At 34.5% G+C, this 23,878-nt stretch overlaps 1 protein-coding gene across 2 annotated transcripts; it reads left to right on the top strand.

Annotated features, from left to right (window-relative positions):
• Positions 1 to 78: 78 nt before the first annotated feature.
• Positions 79 to 11,901, top strand: LOC105341837 (serine/arginine repetitive matrix protein 1). Of its 2 annotated transcripts, none has more exons than XM_011448574.4 (6): positions 79 to 127; positions 279 to 392; positions 1,423 to 1,786; positions 4,453 to 7,434; positions 7,664 to 7,861; positions 9,973 to 11,901. In XM_011448574.4, exons 1-6 carry the CDS (start codon positions 110 to 112, stop codon positions 10,077 to 10,079), a joined length of 3,783 nt encoding a protein of 1,260 aa, XP_011446876.3. In that variant the 5' UTR covers positions 79 to 109; the 3' UTR covers positions 10,080 to 11,901. The 2 variants fall into 2 exon arrangements, with proteins under 2 accessions (XP_011446876.3, XP_034313507.2); XM_034457616.2 differs by having other exon boundaries at positions 9,953 to 10,080.
• Positions 11,902 to 23,878: the final 11,977 nt, after the last annotated feature.

Here is a 23,878-nt window from a genome sequence, read left to right on the forward strand (position 1 = left end):
TTATCAGAGCGAATTTTGATATATCAGATTACATAATATCTATTTAAAAAATATTTTGGTTGGTTGGTTATTTTTTGTCGTGCACGCGAGATCACAATTTCTGTCCAAGATGGCTTCCGACGAAGAGGTTAGTGTTCGTTGTAACATTAAAATCCATCTGTTTTATCAGTACATTGTATAAACGATCAGTAACCATGTGTCCAGGTCCTAACATTTTTCACATTTAATTAATTTTAGTGTCATAATATGGTAATACATTATGCTGGAACATTTTGTAGGATGATTTAGAAGCTTTGCGACTAGCAGCTTTAGCTTCTTTAAAAAGAAAGAAAGATGATTCTTCAAGTAACCCACCCCAGATACAGACACAGCCACAGACACAGCCTAGTCAAGTAAGTGTTACAAAACATATTGATATGATTTAATTTATATCAATTTGTAAACCTCGTTTACCAACTTAATTATCTATCTACAACATGAAGATTATTCTCTTTTGAGAAGTGGACATGCATGAGAAAAAATAATCTTACCGTGACCAGGCTACGCTCAGGTCACAGTAACAATTCGTCCCATATACTTGCAATGTAGCAGCCGCTAAGCGGATCAGCTTCGCGTCGATTTTAAGTCTGTTAAAGATAATCTGCAGAGAAAAAACATGTTTTTATACATTACAAACCTTTTTGAACATGCATAAGTAGTTTAGTCCACAAAATATCCATTTAAGGAGTCGTACCAAGGCATTTTGTTAAAATACGCGTTTGAATTTGCCTGCCATTTTGTCAAATATCGCACTCGGAATGTCTAGGATTTTATCGTTAACATGGCGACCATAAACAGCGAATTTTCAAATGTGATGATTAAAGTGGCAGCGATTTCGTTGCAAAAACGGTTAATGTGGTATTATGGGATTATAAAAGAGCAACATTGAAGGTATTTGAGATCAATCATATGAAAATTTAGGCGAGATACAGGGCGATATAATTTTTTTATTTGCTACGAAGCGAGTATATGGGACGAATTCTATCGTTAAACCGGGTCCATAGGACATCTGTCATTTTAACGATAGAACATTCTATCTAGACATGCATAGCCTTAAACCACTTCTCTTCGAGAGCCCTCATATTTTGATTCTGGAAAACGTGAAATTGAATTGAGTTATTGAATTTCACAGACAGAAGGTATGTTTCCTAAAAGCATAAAACTGAAAGGTAGTTTTTGGCAACACAGAATTGCAGAAATTGCAATAAAGACATTAAAGTCAGGTAAAATGAGAGAGAGAGAGAGAGAGAGAGAGAGCAGTGAAATGCATCCACCCTGCCCAATGTCCCCTGACTTTTTCATTTTTTTTTTCATTTTTTACACAATAGCGTACTGTATAGCAATTGTATGGCAATTATAAATTTGCCTTATTGATTATTCCAGGCTATTCCACAAAGTCTTAACTTTTCAACATATCAGCCAGTGGGCCAGTCTTTGCCATTCCAGTCCAAACCAAACCAGGGCTTTCAGAAGGGGAGAGGAAACAACCGCCGCCCCTTCAGGGGTGGGAGAGGAAGGGGAAACAACTGGAACACTGCCCCGTCAGGACCGCGGTCATGCCTAATTGTACTGACCCAGGAAGAACCCAAAAAGGAGGCACAACCTGGGCCTCAGGAATCAGTATCCAAGGATTCAACACAGCCAGCTAAGTCCAAGCTGTTGCTTCCACAGGATAAATGGGCATCTTCAGGTTTATCGGGCATTTCTGATGAAAACAGTCAATCTTCTACTCCCACCAGACCAAAAGGTAAATCAGGACTTGATGATTCCTTTGAAATATGTTTACTTATATGATTATTATTGCAACTTGTATTATATTATTGAAATTGGCTTTGATTGATTAACTTGAAAAGCAGTGTTTTCCCCAGAAAATTTTTTAAGCATGGGGGAAAGTTTGCCAGCGTTGGTTCACGCCGTAACAGCGCCCCAGCCAGCGCGAAATCACTGCGCGTAATGATTACAATACCATTTGATTAAATGTACTACAAGTTCTGTACTATAATTGATGCATTCTCATGAAATCTACATCAACAAGTATTATTTCATTTTATTTGTAATTCATATATCTATCCATATTTTTTCTGGGGTTTTTTTCCTAGCAAAACTAATAGCATTTTTTTCAAAATCACATTTTTCAAGAAGCTTTTACAAGAAATATAGATTCATAAAGCAGTTCTTACACCTTCTGTTCTATTCTTTTTCCTTTTATATAGAGGAGATTACTTTGGGGGGGGGGGGGTTACAAGAAAAGACAGAACCATAAAATTACAGCAAACTTGTTTCAATTATTCTGGACAGTCGATATTTTTTGTTTAAATTTGGGGTTAATATGAAAGTTTCTGTGATAATATGATTATTTGGATTTAATTAAAGCTGCTTGGTCCGATTTTATATCAAATTTTATGCACGCTTTTAAACGATGGCTATGATTAATATATGTATAATAATAGACATTGCAGTAGTTTTACCCGTCAATTATGCCAAATTTCAATGAAGAAAAATACGTACAAAATTTGCTAACAAAACAAACGACATTAAAAGGTACCGCGTTATTTCGCCTCATGTTAAATTTCACCCCTGGCGACGAGACGGGAATGGTTGTATTACGAATTTGACATCGCTCTAAATAAAGGTCGAAATGATCAGACAAATTACAAATAAACATGTGTACGTTTTGTTCGCTAATATTTCCAAAGTCTGCTTTCTTTACAATCGATGCATAGCATGCGGGTTGAATAACCCCAATCATTCGGGGGACGAAACCAAGCGGTTTCCTTTTCTAAACATTCCCGTGATGCATTTTGGTTTGTTTTTTCGTTTGCCCAAAGAGAAATTATTTTTATTTACTTTGAATATTTCTAACTTTGAAAGGAGACTGATTCTGCTGGTGTAAATAGGAGAAAGTCCATAACTTTCTGAGATAAATGATTTGTATGGAACAAATTTTGATACTGTAATTACAAAATAAATCGGACCAAGCAGCTTTAAGTTTAGTAACTTTACTATAACTTGGCAGTCAGTCCCTATACATGTGCACACAATCATTTTCAGAGGCATATCATACTATACTATACGATGTCTCTAGTCTTCCGTGTATTACTTGCTGTTAACTGTATTTTTTTTTTATTGAGTACATTTGCTCAAGTTTCCAATATTTTTACGGCAAATAAACAGTTCAAGCATATCGCAACCAAGCTAACACCATTGAGTGAACATTGTGCTATTTTTAGATCTGGGAAAATCCACAACATTCGATAATGGCGGAGGTGTCAAAAAAGGCACATTATATTAAAACAAGAAGTAATCAAGTCTCTATTTATGCATTTATTACCAATTAATAAACTCAGTTTCAAAATATCTCAATCATTAGCCAAGTCCTTTAACCATTAACCACTTGTGCCCCTTGCTGAGATCGATGTCAGAGTTAGCGACGCTCTTTGCGGGTGCAAGTGTTTTTATGAAGATTGAACGGAATAATGACATTTTTACAACAACTTATCACTGTTAAGATGTGAAAGAATAAGAATGCATAGGGGGAAGCATGGCGGCACTGTGTGATGCATGGCGGGGAATCTTCAGTGCATGGTGGTACCGCTATGCAAAAAAGGCCTGGAGAAAAACTGGAAAAGTTTAAAATTTTCATTGATATGAAGAGTGTTGGACATAGAAAGAGAATACTTAATAGTAATTAAGAAAACATAATTTAAATACTTATTGAATACTGAATATAAATTGATATTTTTATCAATGTATGTATTGTAGTTCAAACCCAAAACTAAAGTTATCCTTATTGAATCTTTTTGAAATATACAATGATTATTAGTAGTGATGGGAATCGGTGAGATTTTCATAATTGTTAAATGGTTTCTCGCAACTAACTAATTATTTATTATAATCGGGAGATTTTTATATTTTGTAGTGTAGTGCTAATGTAAATAAACAAGTTACAATGAACAGACTTATTACTAGGCTTTTGTAATTTGATTTACTTAGTATTTCTAGCTATAAAATAATTATATTTAAAAGATTTTCTTTAGTAAGCAGTCCAACATTAATTTTCTTGAAACCAAAACGTGCAAAATGCGTCCAATTTCGGGAATGTGCTATATTTCCCGAGTAAGAAAATGGAGCTGCCATTTTCAGACCGTGCGCCTTTTTAGGGTTTAGATAGTTCGCATCTAGAATATTCTGTTTTTGATATGCACTCGTTGAAAGGGAAAAACACCTCAACCGATTAATCGTAATGAAACCTTTTATGATCGAGCACTTAGAATGCGATAACAATCGATCAATTTTCGATTATATTCAATGATTGGAACATCACTAATTATTAGTGTAAAGAAACCATCATAGCAAAGATCCAAAAACGGAAATGGGCTGAGTTTTATACTGAACATTCAATTTTCTTTGTAGACAAGTTTTCCCGCTATGCTGACACTGACTCAGACTCGGACGAAGGATCCGATGTTCAGCACTCCTCAGATGAAGAAGAAGAGCTAGAAGAAAATGGAAATCACAGCGACAAAGAAAACCACAAAACTTCATCCAATATGGAGGATAGGAGTCCTGAAAACAGGCTTGCTGAATCAAGGTCTCCCTCTCCAGAATCCAAACGGAGAAGAAAAAACTCCTCTGCCAGTGCAAAATCAGAATCACCTGCAATAGGACGGAACCAAAGACAAAAAAGTATGTCAAGTTCACCGGACAGACCTGCCAGCAGCAACTCCTCAAGGTCAAGTTCTGTGGCCAGTCAGAGTTCACAAAAGGGATCTCCTTTAGGGTCAAGACCCAGTTCTCGCGCTAGTAGACGATCTAGGAAGAGTTCTCATTCTGATTCAAGACCCAGTTCTTGTGCAAGTAGACATTCTAGGAAAAGTTCAAATTCTGATTCAAGACCAAGTTCTCGTGCTAGTAGACATTCTAGGAAAAGTTCTCAATCTGGTTCAAGACCAAGTTCACACACAAGAAGGCATTCTGGAGACAGATCACGTTCAGGTTCAAGGTCAAGTTCAGGTCGAAAGCAAACAAGATCTCAATCAAGCTCAAAAGCATCCCTCAAATGTGCTTCTCCATCTCCACAACCAAAACATCTATCAGGGTCTCATACAACCTCTTTAAAATCTATTCCCATTGAGGGACACAGTGATATAGTGACTCTATTGCAAAGAAATACCTCCCCATCTCGATCAAATCGAAGGAGATCTACATCACCTAAAAGGGCATATTCTTCGAGATCAAGAAGTTACTCAAGTAGAGAAAAGTCACCCAGAAAAATCAGAAGCAGGAGTGGATCAATATCTCCAAGGAGAGGAGGAAAGAGATCCCCATTGCCCTATTACAGAAGGAGAAAATCCTTCTCAAGAAGTCGATCACGATCACCCTACAAAAGACCACTGTCTCCGTACGGGAGATATAAAAGCAGGTCAAGGTCTAGAACTCCTAAAGGATTGTATCGTCCAAAGAGAAGTCTCTCCCCAAGGAGAAGCAGGTCTTTTTCTCCGAGATCTTTCTCCCCACGTCCTCGTAAGCGCAGTCGATCCTTCACCCCTCAACGATGGAGCAGGTCCCCATCCCAATCAAGACAGAGGGGGAGATCACCCCCACCAAGACAAAATGCTAGACCCAGATCCAGAAGTAGGTCATTTTCTCCCAGGAGGCTGCCATTGAAGAGAGCTAGAAGCAGGTCAAGGTCTTTTTCACCAGACAGGCGAGGAAAAGTATTTAGAAGATCTCGCAGTAGATCGTATTCACCAAAACATTCACAGTATTCACCTTACAAGTCACGCTCACCATTAAGGAGGTTCCCATCTCCACCCTCACGGAGAAGGTCAAGGTCTCCAGTAGCAATGAATAACAGAGGTTCATATCGTAGATCTCCATCTCCTCAAAGCAGACAATTATTTTCAGGAAGTAGGCAGAGATCTCTTTCACCTTTGAGGAGAAACAACTGGTCACCAAAGCCAGGCCGGAACAGGTCACCAAGTCCCAGAAGGAAAGCATATGGCTCACCTGAAACAAAATCTTTGTCTCCCTGGAAAAGAGATCCAAAAGGAAGAGAAATAGACCCGAGGGAAAAAGGAAAATCCAGTATTGTAGATAAGATGCTACAAATAGCAGGACAATCTCAAAAAGGGAGGGTGAGTGAAAATTCACTCGATGAAGTAAGGAGCAGAGATGATAGAAGAGGAGGGGACAAAAAGTCCATGAAAGACAAAGATTCTAGACAGCCTGTCGGTGAACGTGTATCGGTTACAAAGAGTGTGAGTAAACTCAGTGTTAAGGAGAGAATATCTGTTAGTAAGACACAGAGTGTTAGAACAGTTCCAAGTAAAAGTGACACAAATGTTGCAGATGGAAAGGATGTGGAATTGTTGGAGGCTAGAAAAAGAAAATTTGAAGCCTCTTCAGAAGTTAGTCTAGAAAAGAAGAAAATATCTTTGAAGGGAATAATTCCCAGCAGTAAAGATAAACAAAGCAGCAAAGGACACAGGGAAGGACACAGTCACAAAAGGAGTAGGTTATCTTCAGATGCAAAAGAGAAGAAGTTATCGAAAGATGACAAAAGTGAGAAAAGTGCCAAAAAGACAAATAGTGAAACCAATAAAGGTGCAAAAATTACACCCCACAAACGTAAAAGCCGAGAATCTGTGAAGTCAGTGCGACATAGTGAATCTGAGGATTCTGATGGGGATTCAAGTAGTAGCTCTTCTTCAGAGGACTCTGAGAGTGATTCAGATGAAGACACTTGGAGAAACAAAAAGGCTGCAACATCTGAGAGGAATCAAGATGATATAGAGCGAGAGAGAAGGAAAAGATTGGAAGCTGTCAGAGAGAAAGAAAGGGAGGAATACAGAGCCCAGAGGGAGGAGAGAAGGAAAAAGGAGGAAGAGGAGAGGAAAAAAGAGGAAGAGAGAAGGAGGGAGAAAGAAGAGGAGAGGAAAAGACAGAGAGAAGAAAGAAAAAAGTCTGGGGAAAATAGGAAAGATTCTGTGAAGACAGAAAAGAGAGAACGTGAAAGCAACAAAGGGAACAGGGAATCCAAAGTGAAAGAACATAGGAAAAAGCATTTTGTTGAAATGGAAGGTAGTGATGATGAAGAAAGTGCCACAAGAAATAAATCAGTTCCTGTGACCAGCATAGTGCTGCCCACCAAAAGAACAGACAGTGCAAACAATCAAAAGATAAGTCGAAGGATTGTGTCTCGAGACAATGAAGATGATGACGCTGAAACCAGAAGGAAACTATCGAAGACTGATGCCAGACATTTAATACGCACAACTAACAAGAGCAGTAGGAAGGAGGATGGAGATCAAGAGGAAGAAATGGAAGACAGCCCAAAATCATCCAAGAAGGAAGGCAAAGCAAGTCCTGTTGTGATTTTCCAGTATGACACAGGTATAATAAGTCAGATAGCTTTTAATGTTTTGGTTTTTATATCTTTACACTGAGTACTGAACATTTGGGTAACTGTTCCAATTCTATCATTAATCCAGAATATATATTTTGACTTAAATCTATTCTGTATTTCTTATTTAATAGCTTTGGAGCCAGTATTTCATTGTAAAGGATGTAAACATAATCATATTGTACTGCTGTCTTTAATACATGAATTGGAATCTTCCAGTTAAACAGAAACCAAACCCAGCAGAAGATGTATCTACTAGTCGACTGTCAGTCCACGCTCGCCTGGGACTTCCTGTTGACGTCAAGAAAGTAAAGAAAAACAAGCGCACTGTGCGGGAAGTTTCCCCAGAAACCAAAAGTAAAACAACATCCACCCACCGCAGAGCAACAGTGATCAGTACTAAGGAAGTCATTTCAGGTAGGATAAGTTTGCAGTACTGACCGATAGTGCCATTATGTTCTAATTCGAACATAAAATATTTACTACCTTATTCAATCATAAAAACACTGATTATGGTTAAGTGCTGAAAGACTAGCTCATTTATTTAATAAGGTATATAGATATTGTGTAATATCTGTCACCTTCTCTTGAAATAGAACTTGAAATCTGCAGCAAAAAACATCATGAAATGCATATTAATACTTAGTAAAATTACTCATAACATATGCAAGTTTATATGCATCAATGCGTGGGCAGGTGGGTGCAAAACGTGTAAACAGCTGAAAGTTTTGAGCTTGAATGATTTAAAATCTCATTGCATGCCAGTCATGCTCTACATATCCGATTCAATTCGTAAACTACTCCTAATAAACAAACTATAAAAAGACAGTCATAACCACATGTTCAATAAAACCTAGTTATACATAAATCTTTCAACCTGCATTAAATATAATTCTATGGTTTCAATTTGGGCATCAGTTTTCATGGATTAAATGAAAATCAGCATCAAGTATAGATATATTTATGGCCAATAATATGTTAACAAATATTGAAACTCAATGAACAATAAAATTTAATTCACAAAAAATTGTATTCAACGATTTGTGATAAAAGTACAGTATTTAATTAAGAAATGTAAGACTGCACATGAAGCAAAATTTTTCATATTTTGCCGATCAAGTGGCATGTTTAAACTATTGATTTATTGAAGATTGTGGCACATTTTTGAAAAATCTGTAGGGAGGTAAATAATAAATAAGAAGTATGAGATCAAAGCATTCATGTAACTTAAGAACTAGCAGGGTTTGACATTAAGTTTTTTAATAACTAGACCAGTCAGGCTACCTCAGCAATTTTTCACTAGCCCTGACTCTTTTACTACTAGCCCTGACCAATTTTGACAAAAATAAACTAGAAGTAACGACAAACATAAAATATTAAATACCTGTTTTTGTTTAATTGTATTAGTTTATCTTTACCAATATGAATCATTCAGACACTATTTAAGATTTTATTTTATTCAAACTGTACTAATAATGATACAAGTATTCAATGGTTGACCAGGGACCAACAAAACTTTAGGGAGACTTTACTTCTCCTTAACAGAGAAACATGGAGAAGTTTGAGAAATCGGGGAGACTTTCATTACTTGACAATGGCATAACAACAATCATGATAATGATGATATACACAAATTTAATCTTTTAAATAATAATTTAAATTAAATTAGAAACAAGTCATTATGATTAAAAAATAAAACAAATTATAAAAATTGAAAAAAAATATATCACGTTTATTTAATTTAAATTGTTTGATGTATTCATATATTTTATAGATCAAATGTTTTGTAATTGTGTTAACTAAAATGACAAATAAAATCAGTCTCTGTTTTTTAGTGTATTTTGGTGGCATTATTCCAACCCAACCATTATGTTGAGGATTTAGATTTTAAAAAAAGATATTATTTTAGCATAAATTTGGCAGTGTTATTAGCTAATTACAAGTTACCAACATATTCACTGTTAAACATCGTTTTGTACAGCATGTGGTTGCATCACCCGTATTTATAACCCCTTAAGATAAGACAGACTAGATTAATTAATCACAAGAGGCATAAACTGAGTTTGTGAGGAGAATGAAATAATTATCACTTTATAGCCCTTTAGGTTAATTTACACGATTATATGAACTCCGTGTACAGGGCGACTTGGACTTTTCGTTCGGAGGAAATTCCGGGAAGTTACCGATCAAAAAGTGCATGAGTATTTCCCCCACTTCATCCTCTAGGTTAGTCCTTGGATTGTACTTAAATAACGGTTTGTAGAAATTAAGTCTGTTAGGAAAAGGTGTTTTTACTTCTATCGATATTAATATTACAGAAGTTTTTTTCACACGACCAGTCGGGTTAGTACACAGACATTTAACCCGACCGGACCTATCGTTTACTAGACAATGTCGGTCGGACGTGCCTTAGTGTCGAACCCTGAACTAGGGCTTGATAAAATACTTACAGCAATTTCATATGTTGCTACTACATGTATTAATAATTTGATAATTTACTATCTACAGAGTTATTTCCCTTTTTTTAGGTGAGACCGGGAATTTGGATGCCAGGATTAAACTTATCAAGAAGAGGAATGTTGAGATAGAAAGAAGAGAAAACGAAATAAAGAAGGACAGAGAGATATTTGGATGACAATAGAAAATCGACAGTGCGATTCAGTACCTTGGTTGATCAAGGAAAATCGTGTGTTAATTTTCCAATGCATACTTATTCACTTTGAACAAATGAAAAGTGTTGTACATGGATTTCTGTAAATCTTTTAATCTAATTCATCCTGAACAATGATGGGTTAAATTTTTATACATAAAAATACTTGTCTTATTTCAGGTAGATAGTAGCTGTGCTTGTATATTATTTGCCGTAAAATTTTAACACATGTATAATACAAAAACAATATAAACAAATATGAACCCAAACAAACATCAATAAATGATAGTAAGTGCTTTAAGATTGTTTTGTTTGTAACGTGTTTATATTAAACTTCCAATATTAGCATTTAATTACCTTCATAGTATATATGAATTGTGATGATGGTTCTGCATGTGTATTTCTTTGTAATTGTATGTTTTAGTTTTCATGGGCATGTGGCACAACAGAAAAGCAAATTGTATATATACAGTAATATACACATCTGATTATTGTGGATAGCTTCCAGCCATTTTTCAACCAATTTTTACATTCTACTGCCAGTTTTCATATGATGCCAATTTAAAAAAAACATATCAAGAAAAATTAGTGTGTTGCAGGTGTGTATGAATGAAATGTAATACATGCATGTATGCTAGGGAATTCATATTCATTTATAATGAAAATTCTTGCATTTATGAATCGATAATTACTAGTATATATTTTTGCAAGTACATATCTGAGCCAATGCATTTATTATGCTAAGGATTATTGTGAAATCATTGTTTTTAGTGGTAGCTCATGGGTTTTGGATTTTGTTGATACCCCTTACCCTCATAAAAACTTGATTATTTTTTTACTGCCCATAAAAATTAACCACCACCAATTAAAATGATTCCACAATGACTGCCAAATTCGGTATTTTTTTTAAATGTAGCATTGTTTTAACATAATTTGTATGTTAGTAATCTTAACCAGGAAACATTTTCTCATGGTTGTAATGATTTTCACTTTGTCGTACATTCATGGAATGTTACATTTCATCATATAATGGTATTTTTGCAAATCATGTGTAACTCATTGAAGATTATATTCGAGACACACTCAAGCACTAGCATCTAATGCAGTTGACTTACTATTCATTTGTGATGTTGATAAGGTGATTAGTAAATATAACTAGATAGGTATGTTGCACATTTCAAAAATGACATTTAGAAATGCGCTGAAAATTATAACACATTTTGATAAATTTAGAAGTTGTTGAAAATAGAAAATATATTGGGTAATGATACAAAATGGTTGAAAGAAAATGTACTCTTTCCGTCCACAACACCCGTATGTGCCTTGCCATTCTGAAATGCAATTTTTTGTTTCTTACTAGATCTATGGATTAGTATTGATAAGAAAAGTCTTTAGATTATGCTTATATGTTTATGTACCCGTATATGATGATATGTACATGATTCAATATGCAAGCAATTCTATGGATTCTTTTTTTTTTTAATAATTCCAGTTGATTATGCAGCAAATTGTATAAAATTTAAAGGTCAATTGTTTACACTTAATATTCAAGAGATTTCTGTACAAGGTATATTGAATTTAAAAAAAGGTAAAATGTCATGAATGTTACCTACAAGCCAACTTCAACACAGCTCTAAAATAATTTAAGAAAATTAACAATATGCATGTAACATTTCATGTTTTACTAGTAGTATTTTAATCAAAAGTCCTTATTTCTTAGGAACACTTTGTCATTTAATTGATATGTAACAGATATTCACAATTGTTTATCACAAAGTTTTAGCTCTTAAAAACCTAGTACATTTTCCCCTGTGGTTTATGATTGCTGAAACATGCTGTATTCATTGGTCAGTTTATGAGTAGCTCACATTAGATTGGTTTTTCCATCAAGTACACAAGAATGAAATTTTAGCAAATATCAGAGTGTAAAACCCTGATGAACTAGAAGTTTAAAATGTTGCATTTAAAGAAGCATTTATTATTGTTTACAACTATTTAGCCTGGCATAATCACATGTTTGCATTTCAGGGATCAACTATTTTAGTTTGTATGCAGACATCTGTTATACAGATGTTTTAAGTTTCGTTTCTTACATGTATCATGTATTGTAAAACGAGAATCCCCATTGTCTTTCAGATTTCATGAAAACCCAACAGATCACCATGCTGGAAGCTGGTCACTAAGTGAAGCAGTTTTACTGTAAAGTCACTGTATGATGGTTTTGTTTGTTATATTTTTTTTTTTCAGATGGAAAGTTGAAAGCAGTATATATACATTTCTTATTGGTGCTACTTGTACATTTAGGTTCAGGTTAAATTCTAGCCAACTCTATTATTGGTTGGTGCTTTGCAGTCAGTGGCCTTATAGAACTTGTTTAGACAGGTTGTAGCATTTCTTATATACTTCTAAAACGAGTATATAAAAAAGGAAGAAAAAAATAGATGGACACAAGAAGTTATACAATTATGATTTACAATTATATATTTAATAGTGCACTACTGATGATCTCATATATGTTTTTGTTTTATAATTTTATATGTTGTTTTGTTTCAGGAATAAAAATATTTAAAAAAAATCTTTTTATATTTTGTCTTTACTATGTAGAGGAGAGGTGACAACTGCATGTATATTGGCAACTTAAACTTTCATGGCCAAATCTTTTGAAATAATAAAAAAATACAGACATCACATTTTGAATAGTGAGAGGCCAAAGCCATTCAGGTCGTTTATGAGGGTCCAAGGTCAAATTTGCTAACCTTGTGTACACCAGAGGCCTGGGTGCGTTTTACAAAAGAACTTAAGACTTACGACCAAAATGAATGCTTATTAATAACAGACTAATCAATGATTTATTCATATGGCTGTAAAATATAATTATGGGAATTGAATACTTGTAAACAAATAGTTTTATGTCAGTTATGTTTTTAAAGATCTTTTTATAAGACTGTAAATATTTACGACTTTGTCTTATTAAGTTCTTTTGTAAAATGCAGCCCTGTTCAGCAGATGGTACTTATTGGCAGATCGCCAATAAAGAATGAAATATATGATATCCAACATATAATGTGAAAATTATTTTACACAATCTGCGTCAATGCAAATGTTTAAAAATCTTGCATGAAATCGGCGTTTTTACAGTCGAAACAAATATCAATTGCCTATGTGATAGAACATTGGAAAATAGGATAACACTAATGAGAATCGAAAAAAAGAAAGATACAAAACCAGACCGTTAAAGAAAAATAATCTTTTTCAATTAATTAATAACAACCATTTAAATTTTTTTCACCATGTATAAATGCACTAAATTTTGAAATATTAATGATAAATAATGTATAACCAAATTATAACGAACGCGAATCATCAATTTAATGTGAAATAGATTAAAGTCTATTTCAAAAGAAAAATTGGAGTTCAAATTGAATTTGGGTTTTTATGTTTTGGTTCTGGTTTTTTTATTTCATCAAAATCTTTGTTTTTACATTTGTACATATAAATATGTAAACTTAAATTCTTTCAATAATTTTTCATTTTTTCCCCGTGTTTCACAAAACACAGAAAAATAATTCTGGGAATGAAGTTATAAAACGATTTTTTAACAGAATTGAATTTCCCTGTATTCCACATTACCAAATATCAATAACATTGGTCTGACACCTGTCCTTGTATACCAAGCAAGGAAATGACTTCAACTTTGACGGAAAACAGTTCACTCTACATGTACACGAAAAAAACCCATGCACTGTATATCATACAAAACTACATTTTGTAGCATTCACACACAAGTTCTTTCATGTTGAGAGGCGGAAAATCTTCATTGATGATGAAACAAATAGTACCTTGCGGGAAAGGTAAAAAATATATAAATCTATAGATAGCTTATAACAATTGGAGGATACCATGAGCCCATCTGGCCTGCTGGACACATGCGGGAATGAAACTTTTTTTTTTCAACAAAGGATGGTGTGAAATGCGGACGTTAGTAAATGGACAAAAATAAATGTTGGAATTTCTGTTTTATTTAAGACTCAAACCGAATTGAAAGATGTGGTATAGAAAAAAAAATTATCAGGACATTGAGATCTATTAATTGCAATGGCCAAGTTGAATACAGAATATCTTTATTATTTGCAAATGACGTTAGTTATAAATTAACTTATTATAAATTATGATGTTAAGGTGATGTGACACAATATACATGATTATATAAGTTACCAAGTAACCATGGTATAAGTTTGTAAGAAGAAATGAATAAAGAAAGCGTAGATGTTTTGCCATCTTCCCAAACTACTCACAAACATCCAGCGAATCAGAAACCCCTGACTTAGGAAGATGTTTTTTTAATTAGTCTTTGTGTTTTCGTTATGTGTATACATCATTTGTTCTGATAATGTTTATATGCCAGAAGATGATCGCCTTCTGCAAATAAAGAACCAATTATTTCAATATAGAAAACCCGGACATTTACCATTACAGAACCATTAAGCACTGAATGATGTTCGATATTAACCACTAATATAAAAAAAAACAAAAAACGCCGTTTGTGTTAGCTATGAGTGAGTTATATTTTTTAAAAAGTCACGAGTCTCATAGAAATCGAATCAAATTTTCATCATGGAACCCTAGGTCCAGTCTATCGCTAGTCTGAGATAAAGTAATATTCCTCTGATGCAACATCAAGTCAGTGTCCACAGCGGAATTTAACCAGCAACTTTTGGGTTACTGGACAATTGTAATGCGTATGCCATCATAGGCACGTGTTCCACAGATCACAGAAGCCGTTTGAAAAGTATGCTTGATATGTACTAAAATTGGTATTAGTACAATACCTTGTTTCAGTACAACAGTGCGCGTAGCTTTAGTAGGACAATACCTAGTTTTAGTAAGACAATACCGGCCTAGTTTTAGTGGTTGTATTTGAAATCAATACATAAGAAAACATGATATATGACGAATTTCGATTCATTTTAATACAAAATTAGGCTGTGACAACTCAGTCTCTGTGCGATAAACATGTCTAAACCTTGACCAATAAAACAATTTTGATGATGCTTTATCCATAATACAAGATTGTTATAATTTTGAAACATTAATCATTGCAAACAATTTGAAAACTCTGTAAAATACCGCACTAGTACTAATAATAGAATTGGTAAATTTCTTAACTTTCGCAAAAACGGAAACGGTTTGATACCTGGAAATCTCACATACATGTATGTAGGGAAGTATTTCTAAGGCGGAAAGGTTGCGTCTTATATAAAGACAGGACAAGTATGATGCATACAACATACAATCGAACTAACACAATTGGTTTGTTGAACCGTATGGACACTACATCTATATCCACAGCTTGAAGAAAACAACTGTAAGTTTTTCTCTCTTTTTTCTTTTTTCTTTTTTTGTCAATTTTTTAAATCAATAATTTATTTGTAATACTATGTGTCAATATTTAAGGTATAATTAACCCGGTTTTATTTTTTCAAAATAATTTACCAATTATATAATTACAAATGATTTTGAATCTTTATTTATTTATTTTTTTTTTTTTTACATTTTCCTTAGCTAAAAATGTCACCGGTCAACTTAAAACTTCCTATGTGTATGCAACTGACTTTTCTGAATTTCAATATCTTGATTTTTTTTCTTATATGTAATATAAATCTGAATGCAACAAATGTGATACAATGCGACAAGAATGTTGGAAAACTTATTATAATTATACTAGTATTTGCAAAACAATTTGTAGTTAACAAAGGGGTGTTTTTTGTGTTGACAGATTACAGAATGGAACACATTTTTCGAGTATCAGAAGTCCTGTACGTGGGCCTGTGTTGTAGATTAGGGACTCCTACAATAGTGAACCTCAGGAGGGAGGTGATGGACATGGAATTAATGATTCAAACTACAGCAATGAAACGTCATGGAACCATGTTTACGATCAGTGGAAGTTATAGAGAAGGATTCAGGTTCAAATCCTCAGACCAAGATACCATGGTCTGGAATCCATCTCATAAACTGATTTATGAGATGTCTCAATTCAAAGACTTCGATGCTTCTGGCCTGGATGTCATTCTCATGGAACATTCTGGAACACCTCCTGGATTCGTGAGACTGAAACTCTTGACTCCATTTCATAATATACTATTGATATCCTCAGCGGTAACACATGGACATTGTTGCTACCTATCAAGTGAGAAATTTAGAACGCAAGGGTTTTATTTTTTCAGGATAATGATAAGAGAAGGAATGCAAACCCATGGTCCTTGTACAAACTTTTATATCGATGGTACAGAACATGACTTTGCCTGGTGTTTTGCTTGCCAGTATTGGCCCCAAACAGCCCTCGCCTGGGTTGCTAGATGTCAAGAAAAGGGATGGCCGGTGCAGAGTGTAGTGAATGAAATAACATCTAGCGGATGTCACGTTATACCAATTGAAAGTAACGTAAGCTGTGATGAGTATGCATTGGAATGGAGACTTTCATTTTCTCAAGCAGAACAAATATTGGTTTATTCAATGAACCACACTCAATTTCTGTGTTATGGAGTTTTGAAGATCTTTCTGAAAGAGGTATTGAGTTCAACGAACCAAGGATCCCTAATTTGTTCCTATTTTCTGAAGACCATTCTATTCTGGGAGATTCAGAACGACCCTGACAGCTTATTTTGGCGTCCATCAAATTTATTGACTTGTTTCTGGGTTTGCTTTAAACGCTTGTGTAAGTGTGTTCTCGATTCAAATTGTCCAAACTTCTTTATACCAGAAAACAACATGTTCAGACTCAAAATAGTCGGTTCTCAACAAGAAGCGTTGATATCTCAGCTGAATCGTTACTACGAAATGGGCGTGGCCTGTCTGTTCCTCAGTCCTACTTTTATGACCATTCTAGAGCCCGCATTGAGTAGTCCTTCATTTGTGATACCATCCTCAGAGGGAGATGTCATGTCGCTCAGAGGTCTAGATCAGAATATTAGGAATGAATTATTTAAACGACAAAAAGTACCACAATCAAAAGAAGACTATTTCATGATATTGAAATCGATCCAAAGCTTAGTACAGCTACGCCTCTCTCAGTTCCAGTCTTTGGCATTACAGCATGCTACAGCTAACATTCTTGTCCAGCTGGCCTTTATACTTGCTGATTACCCTGCATCCCACCAAAATAAAACTTTCTACATACAAGACAGACGGATCGTCAACGTGCTGAGACTGTCTTCAAGGTTCGGTCCTGTGTCTCAGTTACTTTATTTAGGTGTATATTACTACAGAACAGGTCGATATAACAAAGTTCTCAGCATTGCTGGAATTTGTCAGAAGAGATTTTCACAACCCTTTGTCTTGCACTTTGATAATTTAATGAGACAGCGATATTTGGAGAGTGTCGGTATGCATTCTTTGGGTCAACGTATGAGGGAAGGCTGGATGTCGTATATTAACTTTTGTAATTCAATAACTTTTCTTGCAGAATTATATTTTGAACAGCAGGAAGGCACTGCAACAGTACCTATCCCCCCATTTGTGTTGATTCACATGTTATGTGTGTTGTGTTACTTCAGACTTGGTGACATGTCCAACTGTCTACAGTCACTGACAGACCTACAGACACTTCTGCTCTATGATGACGGAATGTACGTGCCTTTCGATATCAGGGACATTTCTTGGCAGATACTGGGGATCTGTCAGCATGTTGCAGGGGATCTACAGGGGGCGTTACAGTCGTATAGAGAGTCTCTGAGACAAAAACCTCGTCATAGAATACAGAGAGCTACTGGAATCAGAATTGGACTGGTTCTTCAACAGTTACGCGAAAGATACTAGTAATTGAAATGACAGATAAAATTAAATTCAATTACATTTCTGACATGTTTGCTTTCTTGGACTTACAAATTTTATTCTCTGCATATAAAACTTAAAGATTTATAAAGAGCTTCTTTTGTTTATGTATCTTTAAAATAGTCGTAATATTAAAAAGCATATATCCTCGTATAATACTGAATTTTGCTGAGGTACATATATTAAAAAATACCCTGCATGCAGATACAATCATAACTGTAGAATGATATACCTCTTCTAAAGACCGAACGAGCAATAGTTTATATCAAGTTGAAATTAACTGGTGAAGTCACTTGCAGTGATTGATATCCAGTCTCCCACTCCAAAGTGTTTTGAATGATGGGGAATGATATAAACCCAGTCAAATATAAGACGACATGTAATACTTGAATAACATACCTGATATTTAATTGCTGTATCGGATCAGAGTACAAAATGGTTACCTGTCACGTAAAGTCATATAATTATATAATATGTAAGACTAAATGTTTTTAATAATTTCATATCTCAAATGTTGTGGCATATTTAGTGTACTGAATATTTTTCTGAGCAAAAGTACGCTACTTTAAATCTTATTGACATGAAGAATAAAACAAAGAATTGAAGTATGTGTACGCTTTTGATGTCATATATATCCTAATGTGTAATGCTATGGTGACAAAATAATTGTTATACATTTTATTTTATAACGCCTTTTTCAGATTTTACATTGACTATATTTCCTTGCGAATATCCTCTAAATCATACAATTCATTGTGATGAATCTGCGTACATGTGCAGCAATATGTGTACAAGTAAATATGAAGAAAATATCTTACGAAAGAGGAAAATAATCGGTTGCTAGGAAAATAATCGGTTGCTAGGAGGGTTAATGTTGATTGAGGAGTAATTGATAGTGTATTTATCTCTAAAACAAATTCATATTACACAAGTAATAAGTTAAAACTTATTATTTGAGTAATAGTTTTAATTTTAAGACATGCACCCTATTTTCACTGTTTCGCAATTATCTCCCTTTTAAAAAGGAGTTTGACCTTTTTTTTAAAAACAATTTAGAATCCTCGTCCTATAAGAATGCTTTATACCAGGTTTGGTTAAATTTGGCCCATTGGTTGTAGAGAAGAAGTCAAAAATGTGAAAAGTTTATAGACAGACAAAGGGACAGACGGACAACAGGTGATCAAAAAAGCTCACTTGAAATATTATTTTAAAAAAAAATCATTACTAAATACTCATGGCGTAAAGACCATTACCTATTTAAATTGAAAGTTGATTTTGTACGGCATGAATCAATCATTTCCATTCTAGATTTTATTAAAATTGACTCTCCAGCATATGTGTCAGTTATTAGATAATTTTAGATAAAGTATTTGTATAGGTAGGGCAAATACGTTGCTTTATAAATGTTATGAGGTCTTTTTTTCATCAAAAGGTTTTTAAAAAAATCATTTAATGAAGGAAGAATGCACATATTTAAATCAGTCGTCTTTGGCAGATTAAATCTGTGGTAATTCTTAACAAGACCCATAACCCCTGGGCATCAGAATATCTACGTCACTACACGTACATTGTCTGTACAAGCAGTTCCATACCCACTCACAATTTTTTTTCCAATGGTATAGTTCATTAGCCAGAAATGAACAAGTTTTGTTAGTATCGTACAATGCACGAGTGCAATTCAGAAGGTAAGAATAGAATTGTCATTTCAATATTGAATCAATTTAAATTAAAAAGATTGAAATTGAAAGCTGTTTTATGGGAAATTATTAATTTTCTCGATTTCATTTCTATGATGAGGATATATCTATAGAAGGTTTACTAAGTTAATATATATATATATACATAGAGGAATTAATATACAGGCTGTGCACTGTGCCACCATTGCAAAAATAAATACTATAAAAATAAACTTTATGGGATATGTTTTTTTGTTCAATGCTAGCATGCAATCTAGGTATATTATTCATTATTATATCGAATACGTCTGGAATCGAAATTCGTTTTCGCTTTGTACTTTTAATGAGTTTTAATGAGTGATATTTTGATCAATTCATATTTTTATTTTCTTACATGCCATGACATGTGTACGTCTCGTTATCTGATTGAATATATCGATTGAAGAAGCTATTGTAAAGATATTAAAGTCTCAGGGATGGCATATGCAGGTTATTGTTCAGTTTAAGGATTTAAGTATTTGAACGCTCAATACTCATACAAAGAAAAATGAAAAAATGAAAAAGTTTGAGCCAAAAAAACCCTGATAGGAAATGTTATCATTGCTTGACCTCAAAAATAGATTATTATCAAGAGTGATTCTATGACTTATCCTGATTAGTCAACTGACATTTAAAACTTCTGTATTCCCAGAAGATAATTATTATAACTTAAAAAATTCAAATTTAATATTGTGCATGGAAAGCATGAACAATATAGTAAATATGACTTTCAAAATTTTCACAGACGTCTTCAATTATGGCATCTAAAAATGAAGCCCAACATATCGTGGAATGTAATCTGTGTCAGCAACCAGTCTCGTTTTTCTGCAGACGATGCGGGGTCAATCTCTGTGACCCCTGTGCCTTAAAGCATCTTCGCGTGAAATCTAGAAACGGCCATGACATTGTAGATTTCGTCAGTAAGGATGATGATGACGACGACAAATGTCATTGTGATTCCCATCCGCAAAACGATTGTTGCGCATACTGCAAAACTTGTTATTCTCCGATATGCATGCTTTGTGTATTGAACAATCACAAATCGCACGAAATGTCCGTGCTCTCCGATACAATTGACGAACTTTTAAAAGTTATTGCACGGGAAAATGATCGACTTCAGTCATACAAACAGGAATTAGAAAGACTTCTGGAGCACACGTCTAAGCTTTTAGTATCAATATCCTCCTTTTACAGGCAGAAGAAAAATGAAGTTACAGCACGGGGAGAGGAGTGGACCAAATTGGTCGAGACGACCGTGAAGAAACTTCACCAGGAACTAGATGATATGCAAAAGGATCACGAGGATGTATTGCTTAAACAAAAGAAAGAGTTTGAAGAAATGATCGAAAAAGTGGATGAAATAAACAGGAAAGCTTTAAAATATCACAAATCCAATAACGTTACAGAAATGCAGACATTTATACCAGTGATTGAGAAACAAGAAACACCGAGCGAGTTTACACAGTATTTGTTTCCGACATTCTACGAATGTAAAATAGATGCATATTATTTGAAATCATATTTTGGATACGTTGAAAAATTCCAGGAAAAGAAAACCTCACTCATAGGAAATATATGTACAGAAAATGACTTTCGGTGAAAACAATATTAGAGGTATCAACGGTTTTGTCTGTTATAGATACTGAGTTCCCTGCTGCTGCTGGTGAATATCGTCTGTATGATATGGCCGTTACAGACGATAACAAAGTGTGGATGGGAGGAGAAAGCAGTCAGCTGAAGTTGTTTGATATCCAGGGACACCTCCATCACGTCGTCAGCATTACTGACACAGGCATGTATTTTAGTATGTATAACAAACGAGTTGTCTTCATTGATCATAATGATAGCACCGTGAAAATGGTATCTGATGGTGACACTGTGGACACGATGTTTTCTACCGGGGACTGGGAGCCGTGCGGCGTCACAAGCACCGCGTCCGATGATCTACTGGTCTGTCTCTGCAAAGACAATAAATCTAAAGTCGTTCGATTCAGCAGTACTGGTACCGTGCTCCAGGAAATTCAGTACGACTCGCAGTGTCAACCTCTGTACAAAGACGCGACTTACATCAATGAAAATATCAACGGCGACATCATTGTAACTGATGTAGAGAAAAACGCAGTCATTGCTGTTGATAGATTGGGCATATTCCGATACTCATACACGGGGAAGGACAATGATTTTGCCGTTTGTTCAGTCGCAACTGACTTTTTCGGTGACGTCATTGTTACAGATTTTGGGGGTGACAAAATCCACATGCTCGACAGGGACGGACGATTCCTGAGATACGTAATTTTTGAGGAAGGAATAAAAAAATCCACGCGGCGTCTGCATCCTTGCTAACGGTGAGATGATGGTAGGAGAGTGTAAGACCGGAAAAGCCAAAAGAATTAAATACAAAGAATAACGAAAACATGTGTTTATTCATCGACGTGAACAAAAATGCATTGTGCCTTTTACAAATGTTACATACTCATTTCAAAATTTCAATATGACAATCAATAAAAGGACTATTTAAATGATTTTTAATGTTTTTAAAAACAAAGCATTCTCAAGAGGCCTCTTTTCTAAAGACCTTAATTATCTGAGAGATAAGGAACGATTCTGACAACTTATTTTGGCGTAGACCATTGATTTTTTTCTGGGTGTGACAGTTTTTTTTTTACTTTTATTGTTAATTTGATTTTTAAAGGATTTTAAACGCTAATCTAAGTGTGTTCTCGATTCTAATAGTCCAAATTTCAACATGTTTGATCACGAAAACAATTGGTTCTCCACGAAAAGCGTCGATATTCCAGCTTAGGCAATAAAATAAAAGATGAGTAAACTGTCTGTTCCTCAGCTCTTCTTTTAGGATCTTTGAAGAGCCTGCACTGAGTAGTTCGTCGTTTGTGATACCATTCACAGAAGGAAATACGTGTAATATGTCACTTAGAGATATATATATTTACATTCAGTGAATATTTCCCCGTATGTTTGCATTGGAAATTTGTGACGTTCAATTTTCTATGAATACACTTTGCTAATTTGCGCCATGAGTACAAATTTAAACATCTTCACGTGTTTCGAGTACATTTACTTTTGTAAGATTAAATGAAACTTTAAATCTTGCATAACCAATTTGATATTAACTTTTTAAAAAATATCATTAATTTATATCTACTCCTTATAAAAAAAGATTTTTTCTCCAAAAAGTTTCTGGGACTATATTTCTTGTCGCGGAAGCTAACTAAATAACATGTTAATATGGCTGTTCCATGTATGTTTGTGTCATATCCCTGACTTAGAGCGTAAAAATGGTTTTATGGCAGCGATACACAATATTTCATACAAATAGACATCATTACGAAACTCAGTACGAACGCTAACGCGCGGTATTTAATTTTTCTGCACTGCTTGGTGTGTCATAGAACCGACGACATCCAAAAAATAAGCATTCAATGCTTTAATATCAACGTATTAGAAATGAATTATTTATAAAATATTATCAATCAATATCAATAGACGACTGTTTCATGATATTGAATTCGATCAATACAGCCTTCATTTTTGCTGATCACTTTGCAACTGACCCTGATGAAACTTTCTACATCCTAGGCAGAAGGATCGTCAACGCGCTTAAACTGTCTTCAAGGACCAGTCCCGTGTCTCAGTTACTTCGTGTAGAAAACAGGTCGACATAACGATGTTCTCAGCATCACTGGACTAAGTCAAAAGAGATTCTCACAACCCTTTTATAAGCTTTTGTAAATCAATAACTTTTCTAGCAGAATGAGATTTTGAACAGCAGAAAAGCGCTGCCATATTACCTATCTTCCCATTGTGTTGGTTCCCATGTTATGTGTGTTGTGTTACAGTACCAGCAACGTTATTTTTTACAATCCTATCCTATCGTATCGTGTATCAATCCTATCGTATCGTGCGTGTATACTGTTCTATCGTGCGTTAATGCTATCCTATCGTGCGTTAATCCTATCAGGTTTATCGTTCAAATTTAACAGTTTTTTTCGTTTATCCTATCATGTTAATCGTTTTGTGCCTTTTCATAATCAAGTAAATTTATTTCAATGTTGCAAGTCGTTCAGTCCACAGTATACGAAATTTATCGAATAAGAAATGTAAAATCCTATCCAACATTCTATCATGATACTAATTTCCTTATTCTTTAGATAAAAATTAACCAATATAAAATGTATATCATACAAATGTACTTCAGACTTGGTAAAGAAACCGAAG

This window comes from Magallana gigas, chromosome 7 (genome assembly GCF_963853765.1).
Source record: "Magallana gigas chromosome 7, xbMagGiga1.1, whole genome shotgun sequence".
Taxonomy (NCBI): domain Eukaryota; kingdom Metazoa; phylum Mollusca; class Bivalvia; order Ostreida; family Ostreidae; genus Magallana; species Magallana gigas.

Bases quoted from the DNA above. Each gene is read 5' to 3' on its own strand.
- LOC105341837 (XM_011448574.4), top strand. The intron at 393-1,422 runs GTAAGTGTTACA...TGATTATTCCAG, and splicing joins CACAGACACAGCCTAGTCAA to GCTATTCCACAAAGTCTTAA. The intron at 1,787-4,452 runs GTAAATCAGGAC...TTTTCTTTGTAG, and splicing joins TACTCCCACCAGACCAAAAG to ACAAGTTTTCCCGCTATGCT.